Source organism: Felis catus, chromosome B4, assembly GCF_018350175.1.
Source record: "Felis catus isolate Fca126 chromosome B4, F.catus_Fca126_mat1.0, whole genome shotgun sequence".
In the NCBI taxonomy this organism is placed as follows: Eukaryota; Metazoa; Chordata; class Mammalia; order Carnivora; family Felidae; genus Felis; species Felis catus.
The window spans coordinates 120,865,454-120,877,915 of NC_058374.1; the positions used below are offsets into that span (position 1 = coordinate 120,865,454).

General features: G+C 42.2%; 1 protein-coding gene across 1 annotated transcript in view; it reads left to right on the plus strand.

Annotated features, from left to right (window-relative positions):
- The first annotated feature begins 747 nt into the window (after nucleotides 1-747).
- SLC17A8 (solute carrier family 17 member 8) overlaps nucleotides 748-12,462 on the plus strand; it is a 51,464-nt gene continuing 39,749 nt past the window's right edge. Inside the window, exon 1 of the mRNA XM_003989158.5 lies at nucleotides 748-2,820. Within this exon, the coding sequence (XP_003989207.1) occupies nucleotides 2,720-2,820 (101 nt within the window). The 5' untranslated portion in view covers nucleotides 748-2,719. The remainder of the gene's footprint in view (nucleotides 2,821-12,462) is intronic.

The following is a 12,462-nucleotide window of genomic DNA, read 5'->3' on the forward strand; positions in this document are numbered from 1 at the left end:
ACGATCTTAAAAAGGATTGAAAATATATGCACCTCAGTAATAAGACAAAAATCTCATTTAAAAAATGGTTAAAATATGTGAATAGAAATTTCACCAAAGAAGATATACAAGTGGGCAATATCCACATGAAAAGGTGGTCAATATCATTAGTCATCAGGGAAATGCAAATTAAAACCACAATTAGATACCATTTCATACCCACTAGAATGGTTATACTAAAAAAGACAGCAAATATTGGTGAGGTTGTGCAGAAATGGGAGTCCTCATACATACTGTGGGAATATAAAATAATGCAGCCACTTTGGAAAATAATTTGGCAGTTTCTTAAAAAGTTCGACATATACTTACCATATGACCCAACAATTTCACTCCTAGGTATTTGCCCAAGAGAAAGGAAAAGATGTCCACGCAAAGATCTGCATGGGTATATTCTTGACAGTTTTCTGCATAGTACTCAGAAAATGGAAACAACCTAAATGTTCATCAACAGGTCAATGGATAGACATCATGTGGTAAGTCCACATATTGAAATATTCCACAGAAAAGGAAAAAAGAAGGGACAAACTACTGATATGAGCTGTGACTTGGACAAACCTCAAAATTATTATACTAAGTGAAAGAAGCCAGGAACAGGAGACCGTATATTATATGATTCCATTTATATGAAGTGTCCAAAAAAGACAAATCTATAGAGAAAGAAAGTAGATTACTGGTTGCCTTGGGACAGGGGGTGGGGGTGGAAGATGGGGATTAACAGTGGGTATAAAGGATCTTTTTGGGGTGATAGACATGTTCTATCTGCTTTGTGCTTTAGTGTGATGGTTGCACAACTTGGTAAATTTGCTAAACATCACTGTCCACTTGAAATGGATTAACTATCAGATATACAAAACATACCTCATAAAGTCAGAGGAGGCAATGTGAAGGGTGTGATGGAGGAAGAGAGAGAGACACACAGAGAGACAGATGAGAATGGCTGGAGCCAGGCTGTTTGGATCTGAAACCTGGCAAGTCTAACCTCTTTGCCTCAGCTTCCTGTTAGTAAAATTGGGAAAAATAAGTTACTAATCACAAAACAGTGTTGGAAAGATTGTGATAGTACATGAAGAATACTAAACAGAATTTGGACCATAGAGAGGACTCAATAAAATATTAGCCATAATAATAATAATAATAGTTATTATTGATAGTAGTAGTTAACCTACCAAGGATCCAGCTCTGATTTAGATAACTTAATTCAAACCTTGGAGAAGGATTGGAATGCAGTTTGCGGTTGGCAATTACTAGTCCTGTGGACATGACTTTTGGGGTATCTGAAAGGCTAAAACACAGGATTTGTCAGGCATATGCAGGCTGGGGGATTGGAGCACTGGAACCTTGCAGACGAAAGCTGCTTCTTCATGACAGCGTCGTATATAGAGGCATTAGCTGCTGCCCATAAACATGGGAGCAACGTGATATTTTAACCCCAGTCCAACAACTTTTTAAGGTTATATCCCACAATGGAGCAGGTCCTCCTGGGGCAGAGGACAGGTGATCTGGAGGCATGGAGGAGGGACGCCTTGCCTAGGAGGGTTTCTAGAGGAAGAGACATCTCAGTGAGACTTAAGAATCCCCTGACATTTCCCAGATAAAGGGTGAGGAGAGTTACCCAGGCAGAGGATATAGCTTGAGCAAAACTCAGAGGCGACATGGAGCTTGATGAATTCAGTAAAGGGCTGATATGAAGAGCAGAGTAATAAGAAATAAGGCTGGGGTCCCATGGAGGGCCTTGTGAGCCATGATAGAGAATAAAGAATGTGGATTTCTCCTGAGGACAGTGAGGATCAGTGAAGAAGCCTAAGCAGGTGCTAGGACCAGCTCAGATACCTTCAGTGAGGTGGTCCCAATGGCACCCCCACACCACACCTTGAGGGATCCTGCTCTGTTGATTAGGAGAAAATAAATGCCTTCCTAGATGTTTGCCTTTAGCCTGCTTGAGCGCAGGCGCCCCTCCAAGGACCACATCCCTACTAGTGTCTGGCAGAAAAACTGTTTCATGTTTCCCACGAGGGGCATAAAAGGCATCATGTGGTGGCGGAGAGCCTGTCTGTAAGGCCAGACCTCAGAGAAGCAGAGGACTTGTAAATGCTTCATACACTCCACCCTGGGTGTCTGCTCTGGCTGAGAGCCCATTAATAAGCCCCAGCGGCTGAGGGGCAGGTATTGTGCCGGTTACTATAGCATCACCTTGGAAAGGATCACTCCGTGAGAGCCACGGGCTGAGTGAGGCAGGAGGGGGATGTGGTCAGAAGCAGCAGGAGGGGCTGGAGAAAGGCTGCAGTTGCTGTCGCTGGTCTCAGGACACCTTGTGGGCTGGAGCCCACTTCAGCTTCTCCAGCTGCAGCCCCAGGGAGGGAGTGAGGCTGCGCTCAGCCTGAGAGTGGCTGCCAGAGACAGCGCCACAGGCTGCTGCTGAGCTTGTAGCTTTCAAGGGACTGAATTCCCAGCCAGACACTACTTGGCCTCTTTTTGCGGGGAGGGGGAGCGGTTTGTCTCCTCTTGAAAGATCTGGGCTGGGTTTCATCTCCTTTTTGATTTTAAGTAGTTACCTCCATGAGAACTGACTTCAGGGTGTTCATCGAGGGAAGCAGAGTGGTCCCCATGCTGGAAATGAGAAAGCATGACAGTTTCTGAGACTTGACTCTTAGTGCTCGGAGGTCCCCCATACCCATTCAAAATGCCTTTTAAAGCATTTGATACCTTCAAAGAAAAAATTTTGAAACCTGGAAAGGAAGGAGTGAAGAACGCCGTGGGAGATTCGTTGGGGATTTTACAAAGGTAAAGTTTGAATGCAAACTTTAGGTTTATTTCTGAGTAGTTTCACATTGCCAATGTTTGAGAGGCTTTGCTTCATGTTTTAAAAGCCACATTTCTAAAGAGGAGTGGGTAGGTCAGATTAGATGGCTTCTGGATCCCCTTCCAGCTCCAACACGCTACGTCTGGAGGGGAAAAAAAAAAAAGATGCATCAAAAGTATAGGGTTGAATTCAGAAAATACCGAGATAGGCGTTCTGCTTATATGGTAGTATTGGTACTTACCAGAGATGGTGATATTGCATATTGTGTGTTTGGCATTCAGTTGGAAGAGGTATAGGGAGATAATATTTCATGTTAACTCAATAATAATGACAAAATCAGGAACCACTTTATATTGTATACTTTTGGTTGAAATAATTTTTAGGAATTTTTCCCTATAAATCAAAATTAAGTATGTGTTTAGATTGTTATATAAACTAGAGGGGTTGCTGATTGTGTGGTTTTGAAAGAAAAGAATAGTTACACAGTAGTTTAAAGAAAGTATCTTTAAAAATTAGTATTTAAGACAAAAAGCCTTACATGGTTACAATGGGAAAATATTATGTACTATCATTAAAGTGAATGTTTTTGTCCAAACCAAAAAGATAAATCTTTTTTAAAGTTAAATATATTATTATTAGAAGAAGAGTGTGCCACAAATGAATGAATTGATGTGACATTTTAATTTGTGATTTTTTTATAGACATAGTAAATGCCTTTCTAGGTTTTATAGATGAATTAATAAGCAGTCCTTATGTACAAGGTAAGACAACTTCTTTAATCCCTCTGATATAAATAAATGTGAAAAATACTCCTGATAAGATTTTTATATGTTTGAATGATTATTTCTAACCCTAATGAGTGAAATGCCATCTGGCATCTGCTTTTAACTTGTATATGTTATCTCTTCAATGAAAAAAAAAATTTAGTATTCAAAGGACTATTTCTAGTCACACAGAGATGCATTCCATTCCTTGGATTTTATAACACAGGGGCTCCTGTCAGTGTGAAATTTTCCACTATATCACTCTTGATGAGCTTTCCTAGTAAGAGAGCTGGGGTCAGCCCCTCATTAATTTAAAAGTTAAAAACGAAGAGGTTTCGATTAGACCTACACTGAATTATCGTGTATAGGTAAAAACCTAGCTGACAGCAGGATAAACCAACCAGACATAGCAAATGATTGTAATGACCTTTTCTTTGAAGAATGTTTTATCCTTGTGCTGCACACTCCCCGGGTAATGTCCATCTTACTGTGGTGGTGTTCATTTGATTAAAAATGGAAAAAGAAGGTACAGTGTCTTGATTGGCATATTCAAGTATAATGACAAAGGAATCTGACAAAGTCAGGCATAAGAAACAGAGTTGACTACAATCACCATTATAATCACCAGACTCTGTACCTTAGTTTATAAAATATTTGACAAAGAAGTACTTAGGAATTTTCTTTCCAACGTTAAGTTGAATTGCTTTTTTGAAATTTAATCACTTTCTTTGGTAAGAGATTATTGTAAGAACTGGGTTTGCTATGTTTGATTGGATGATCCTCTTGAAGATCTTTTTGTTTGCCAGATTGGTTTGCTTAGGAATAGAACAAAATTCATAATTTCCCAGTTGTGCGACCTCAGCCCTAAACAAAGCTATGTGTTTAGGACTCTGAATGGTTTCCTTGGAACTGAATCATGACACAATAGAAAAATGGCTAACACAGGGCTAGAGATGCAGAATGCACTAAAATGCATGCTAGATGTTACCACTGTTGTCTTAATTGGAGAATGACTTGAGAAAAAATAGAGCCAAACTAGAACCCCTTCTTTCAGTGATTCTAGAAAGAAGTTATTGACAGAGGATGGTTAAAAAAAAAAACAGGCATTAATTGACCAGCAAGCCAAGTTCACCCTAAGCTCTAGCAGTCGTTGAACAAAGCTCCAGAATTAGGGCTCCTCCAGCGAGACCAACTCTGCCACACACTTGATGTTGACCTTGTCTTAGAGGTATTTATATATAAAGGGCCTTGCCCAGGGTCTGGTATATAATGACCATTCCCTCCACTTGCTAATTTTTCACCTAAAACCAGTTGGCAGAATCCAATGGGGAAAAAAAATCAGAAGAAACTGTTTTCTGTTTTGTAAGGAACAAGAACATTTGGAAGTTAGAAACTCTGACTTCCTAACTTACCAAGCAGTATATAACTCACTGTCTTGTAATATTTGATACTGAAATCATCATCTAAATGGAATTCTTGGGGTGCTTTTTAATTACTGAGCATTCTGCACAGTCAGGGGAGTGGCAAATGCATAGGGAAGCATTTGAAGTTTGCACCTGGGGCTGATTACAGTCAGGCATTATTAGCCTTCCTGTTACTCCTGGAAGAGTTATTGATAAAAAGGAGCTGGACAATTTAATCAGCTAAAAGTACAATAATATTTCAGAAGCGTAGGAAGAAAGAATACATTTATTTATAGTCCAGTATTAGAACAGATGACATAGAAGGCATTAAATTTGGAAGTTAACATCTAGAAATTGACATGTAGATTTGTTCAACTTACATGACAATATGAGTGTCCTCTAATTGTCTATGTGTAATAAAATGATAATGGCAAACATTATATATTCCAGGCACTGTAAACTCATTTACTTGTATTAAACCCTATGGGGTGGGGGCTATTACAGTTACCATTTTACAGATGAGAAAGCCGAGGCACAGCGAGGTTAAGTAAGTTGTCCAAGGTCACACAGACTATAAGTGGCAGAGCTGGGTTTCCGACCAGACCTTCTATGACCACTATTCTTACTCATTACACTATGTGACCTCTCTAAGTGTCTTTGCTCTTCCCACTTACTGACTTGAGACTTAATGACTCATGTAGGCTTAGGGAGTCACTTGGGCCGCAACGTAGCCAGCAACCTCTGTATCTTATGGCAAGTATGGGCTTTTCTCCTAATCAGTTGTAGTATGTAGTATTGAAGACTTCCCCCAAGGGAAACTGAAGGGGTGCCTACTCTCCTTATAAATATTTTTATCTTCCCTTTAAAGAGATGGACCAATTCCTGGGTGTTGTGTCCATCCTCAGCATTCAGTGCCTGTGATTTCAACATATGCACCAGACATGCCCCGTGTGCTCCATTGATAAACACAAGTGCGTGAGAGCAGGCTCTGAGGTCAGGTGGGCCCGGCCCGCAGTTCTAATTGCTGTGACATCATTTACTTTCTGCCTGTACAACCTCAGGCAGCTTGGCTTCCACTTTTGCAGCCAGGGTAATTCTAGAAAAACAAAGTCAGATCACATCTCTCCTCTGCTCAAAACCTCCCCATGGTTCCCCACCTCTCTCAGAGTTAAAGCAAGCATCTTTTCAATGGCCTTCAAGGCCCTACATGGGCTGTGGGAACTTGAGAAGTCTGGCATTTCTGGCCTTCTTTCCCTGCCTCATTCTGCTCCAGCCATACTCTGCACTTTTATTGGAACTCCCCAGACCCACTGTCTTCCCAGACCTACTCTTGTGCCAGATGATGCACCCTATCTTTTTCACCCTGAAAGCTTTTCTCTCTAATAGGCTGATGGTTTGTTCTCCCATGTTCACGTCTCTCATCAAAGGTTACCTTCCCAGGGAAGACTTTCCTGACCATCCTATTTAAAGATAAAGCCCCCCTCCCCCATTCCCTGTTTCTCTTCCCTGCTTTATTTTGCTCCATTTCTACCTCTAAAAGCAGAGCCTGAAACAGGGATTTGGACAGTCTAGGATATGATTTATTGGGGGTGAAGTTGGGAGGGAGTAAATCAGGATAGTAAAGGAGAACACCAAGCAAAGATGTGATCTTAGGTAATGCACAGGGGTCGGAGCGGGAGGATCTGGGGCATAACTGGCACTGAGTTGTCCCTTTAAGCAAAAGAGCCAGCCTTTTATGTCTCTGCATCAGCCAGTCATTGACTGTGGGCTGTCCCTGCTGAGGATTAGGACCAGTTCAGGACCAGTCAGCCATGCCACTATGGTGACCTTTGGCGTTGCTTTTTGGTCTTGGCCTGAGGACACCAACATGACTGGGCAGCAGTTATAACTATATGTAATGGAATTTTCATTGCATTCCCAAGTGGAAGAATTCTTCCTTGGGCATCAGAACTCCTAAACCCAGTGGGTCTAAAATTGAAGAGGTGAGATATTCCAGAAGTGGGTTACTGGGAATGATGATAAATGGACTACTACTTTTATCCCTTCTTTCTCAGACCAGTGTATTCCACCTGTTGGGGACATAGCACTATTACAATAACTATCGGTTTATGGAACATACTGCATCCTGAAGGATGGTGCTCTATCCTAGCGGGCATTCCTCTCTGAACTGATGCCTCAGTGGCATCTTTAAGAGGCTTCCTCAGCTCTGGCAGGCTGAAGCCTGCACACTGCACACTGAAGCCTGTGGTAGGTCCAGTGGATGCCATTGTTATGCGCCCCCTGCTATATTTCCTTTGCCATAAATTGGGTGTCTTGGTCTTAGGTGATGTTTTGTGGGATTTCATGTTGGCTGATCAGGATTCTGTGAATCCTCAGATAGTGATACTGGCCAAGATTTGCAGGCTCATATATGGAATATATGTCAGCCCCACCCACTCAAGATGAATTGCTACTCTTTCCAAGATGGAAGGAGTCAGATATAAATAGTTTGCCACCAAGAAGCTGGTTTCTCCTGAGGGATCGTGCCATAGCAGGGACTCAGCACTGGTTTTGGTGCTGACAGCAGTGGTAGCCACGTCAGTCTTGGTGAGTGGGATCCCAAGCACAGTCTCCAGCTCTGCTACCATGGCCACTCCACGTGCCACTGCTCTAGAACTGGGCGGCTGAGAGCAGAAGCTGGCTAATATCCACCAGCCAAGCCAGCCGTCCATTGACCGTTCAGTTCCCTTTCCAAAGAGAAGGTCTGTGATGTGTGTTCATGAGCAGCCCAAACATCTCACACTCTGTCCGTACTCTGTGTTCATCCTCTTGTCTGTCAGTTGCTGTGAGTCAGACCCCTCAAATGCCATTCTGACCTTGCTATCCTTCTCTCTGATCTTGAAGTGCTGCCATTGGCCTCTGCTACTGCCAGATTCTAGTGTTCTGATTGCCCTGGGGAGCCCAGTTCTGGAACAGTATCCCCTGCTGTCAGACGGGATCTGCCTAGGACAGCCACTGCAGAGAGGCTCACTGGTGCTGATGGCCCCATGACCCTGCATTCCTTATTGCCTTGGTAAATGGAATGTGGTTCCTCTGGCTTCCTAAGGAATATAGTTAGTTTGTGGGTTTTCTGCCTTATCTAGTAAATACATATAGCATATCTCCTTTTTTGAGACTTTCAGTCCCTTTCTCTACAACCTGCCATAATAGTTCTGGCATTTCTCCTAAAAAACAAAAACAGTTGGGGTTCCTGGGTGGCTCAGTCGGTTGAGTGTCCGACTTTGGCTCAGGTCATGGTCTCGCAGCTTGTGGGTTCGTGCCCTACCTTGGGCTTTGTGCTGACAGCTCAGAGCCTGAAGCCTGCTTCGGATTCTGTCTGCCTCTTTCTCTGTCCCTACCCTGCTTGTGCTCTGTCTCTCTGTCAAAAATAAATAAACATCAAAAAAATTTTTTGAAAAAATAAAAAACAAAAACGGTTAAAGGGACACCTATTTATTGACGATTCTGATTGACATTGAAAATATGTCATGAATTTTTATTCTAAATAACAGACCTCAAAATTTTAGCTAATTTAATCCTCACTAATTCATCTATATGGGCCACTCAAATTTAGTAGTCACTGTAATAGGCATTAAAAAATGAAATAGGCCTATAATTTAGGTTTATCAGACAAAGAAGGAAAGGAGAGAAAGTAGGCCCCTGAACCCAAAGAAGAATATTCCTCTGGCCTTGATTATTCTCTCTTTGAAATGAATCTGAACGGCAAGAGGAATGATGTTGGACATGCTTATTAAACCATGACCTGACTTCTCCTGGTCCCTATCTTTATGTTCTTATTCAAAGGGTGAAGTCATTCATGGTCAGAAGTCACTGATAGTCAAATCCACTTCAACAATCTGCTCTGCTCAATTATTGACCCACAAGAAACTCTTGAGTCATTTTTTTTTTAAACGTGAGAGTGGCCAATCTCTGCCCACAGTGCAATAATGATATTCTTTTTAAACGAGAGAGAAATTGTCAGGCTCTTCTTGGCATCTCTACTTTGTCTAAACCTCTGAGAGCCATACTAGTAGCTCATTAGAACTATTTCTTCTGGCCTTTGCTAGGATGTTAAATCCTGTCTCAAGGGAGAATACCCCTTGCATTAATTTTTCCTAAGGCTGCTATAACAAAGCACCACAAACTGAATGGCTTACATTTATTTATTCTCTTACCATTCTGGAGGCCAGAAGTCCAAAAGCAAGGTGTCAGCAGGACCACACTCTCTCTGAAGACTCTGAGGAGAATTTATCTCTGCCTCTTCCTCGCTTCTGGAGGCTGCTGGTAGTCCTTGGCATTCCTTGGCTTGTAGACACACATCACTCCAGTCTCTGCGTCTGTTGTCACATGGCTTTCTTCCCAGAGTTTCCGTGTCTATCTGCTAATTCCCCTATTTTTATAGGGACACCAGTTGTTGGCTAAGGGCCCACTCTGATCCAGTATGACCTTGTCTTAACTTGACTACATCTGCAAAGACCCTATTTCTAAATAAAGTCATATTCACAGGCACTGGAAGGTTAAGATTTGAACATATATTTTTGTTTTTATTTGGAAGCACTGTCCTGATTTTTAAACTCTGGAAATTAGGGGAGCCTGGGTGGCTCAGTCGGTTGGACGGCCGACTTCGGCTCAGGTCACGATCTCGTGGTCTGTGAGCTCGAGTCTCGCGTTGGGCTCTGTGCTGACAGCTCAGCCTGGAGCCTGTTTCAGATTCTGTGTCTTCCTCTCTCTGACCCTCCCCTGTTCATGCTCTGTCTCCCTCTGTCTCAAAAATAAAAATAAACGTTAAACTCTGGAAATTAATCCAAATTCTAAAAAACCATACACACACCAAAGCATAAACCGAAACCTATCTGTGGGCCAGACTGTCCTTTGAGCTGTCAGTTAGTCACCTGTAGCTTAGGCTTTTGGAATAAAAAAGCCATAGAGACCAAGTCTTTTTTTTTTTTTTTTCCTTATGATCTATCTTATCATGTCCTGATTAGGTAATAAGAACTGATTCTTTCCTTGAATGAGGGTACAGGAAAGGTTGAAATTACCTGGAGAAAAATAAAAACAAGTTAACACTTCAAAATTTGTGGAAATGTGCTAGGTGCTAGGGATACTTGGCTCCTGACTTTGAGCTTATAGTCTACTGGAAGAGGGAGATATTAATTTGAAAAATTACAAAAATACAGGTACTATGACATTATTGATTGGGTAGGAGTTGACCAGGTGCATTATTTTGAGATCTTTTTGAATCTGATGTCCTGAGAGCCACACTCATGAGATCCTATTTCAAATCCCAAACTAGCTCTGGGAGTCAGATTTTAAATCCCTCCCCCCTTTTTTAAAACTTATCATTTCATGGGGTGCCTGGGTGGCTCAGTTGGTTAAGCATCTGACTTTGGCTCAGGTCACAATCTCATGGTTCATGAGTTCGAGCCCTGCATCGGGCTCTGTGCTGACAGCTCAGAGCCTGGAGCCTGCTTCAGATTCTGTGTCTCCCTCTCTCTCTGCCCCTCCCCTGCTCATACTCTGTCTCTCTCTCTCTCTCTCTCAAAAATAAATAAGGCATTAAAAAAGAAGTTATCATTTCATGATTATTTATCAAGTGCTAGGAATGATACTGAGTGCTTCATAAGTTTTATCTCATTTAGTGCTCACAATAGTTTTGTTCAGAGAGGTCTAAGTAACTTGCTCAATTTCAGACAGCTAATAAATACCAAACTCAGCATTTGACACAGGACTGTCTGACTCTAGAGCATGTTACTTCAATCCCTCTTCAGTATTGCTTCTCAGAACCTTTAAAAATGTTTACTTAGGTGAAGCACTTGATATTTGTAAGGTGCTTTCTGGTTAGGTCCTGCAGCATTCTAGAAGTAGGCCTGATATCAAATCTGGGTTGTGTTTTCACTTCACCCAGTGCAGCTGGGTGACTCTTGGGCAAGTCTCTTTTCCTTTTTTAAGTGTTTTAAATGTTTTAAAAGTTTTTTTTTAAAATATTTATTTATTTTGAGAGAGAGTGAACTCAAGTGGGGGAGGGGCAGAGAGAGAGAGAGAGAGAGAGAGAGAGAGGGTGAGAGAATCCCAAGCAGACTCCACACTGTCAGCTTGGAGCTTGAGGTGGGCTCAATCCTACGACTGCAAAATCATGACCTAAGCCGATATCAAGAGTCAGACGCTCAATCAACTGAGCTACTCAGGCACCCCTTGGGCAAGTTTCTGAAATGTTCTGAGTCTCAGTCTCCCAAGCTGTAAGAGAGGAATAAATTCTACTTCTCAAGATTGTTCTGAGGATTAAGGGAGATATTATATATACACATATATATAATACCTCACCCTGTACTAGTGTAGGATGTAGTTGATATTTTTCAATTCCCTTGCTTTTTCCAGTAGAATAGCAACTTAATGATTGTGTAAAAACCAGTCTGAAGTAAATGTGACCCTTCTGGAAGGTAAATTAGAGTACCACATTAGTCTGCTTGGGCTGCTGACACAAAGTACCAGAGACTGGGTAACTAACTTAGCAGAAATTTATTTTCTCACAGTTTTGGAGGCTCCAAGTCCAACATATTACCTCTTTAGGGCCCTTTGTCCAAATACATTCTGAGGTCCTGACGGTTAAGGCTTCAACATAAGAATTGAAGGTGGGAACCGTGGGGACACAGTTCAGCCCATAATACATACTTACCAGGGGCACCTGGGTGGGTCATTCGGCTAAGGGTCTGACTGGCTCAGGTCATGATCTCGTGGTTCTTGAGTTACATTGGGGTCTGTGCTGACAACTCAGAGCCTGGAGCCTGCTTCAGATTCTGTGTCTCCGTCTCTCTCTCTGCCCCTCCCCCGCTTATGCTCTGTGTGTGTGTGTGTGTGTGTGTGTGTCTCTCTCTCTCTCTCTCTCTCTCTCAAAAAATAAACATTAAAAAAAATAAACACTTACCATAAGTGAGCAAGTGAATGGATTTTATTTTATTTTAATGTTTGTTTATTTTTGAGAGAGAGAGAAAGACAGAGAGAGACAGAGAGCAAGTGGGGGAGGAACAGAGAGAGAGAGAGAGAATCTGAGAGAGAGAGAGAGATAGCGAGAGCGAGAGCAAGAGCGAGAGCGAGAGCGAGAGCGAGAGCGAGAGAGAGACAGAATCCGAAGTAGGCTCCAGGCTCTGAACTGTCAGCACAGAGCCCAACGCAGGGCTCAAACTCACAAACTGTGAGATCATGACTGAGCTAAAGTCGGACACTTAACCAATTGGGCGACCCAGGCGCCCCACAAGTGAATGGATTTTAAAAGTCATAAAATGATCTGTAAGTCTGTTTGCTTTGTGCTCCAAATGTTGACCTTACTGCCTACCAGACCAAATCAAACCAAACCTGCTCCATAATTACTGGATACATTTGAATTCTTAAGTAAGCAGTTAGACTCCTGGGGCTGAGCTGTTTACTGGACAACTGTTTGTGA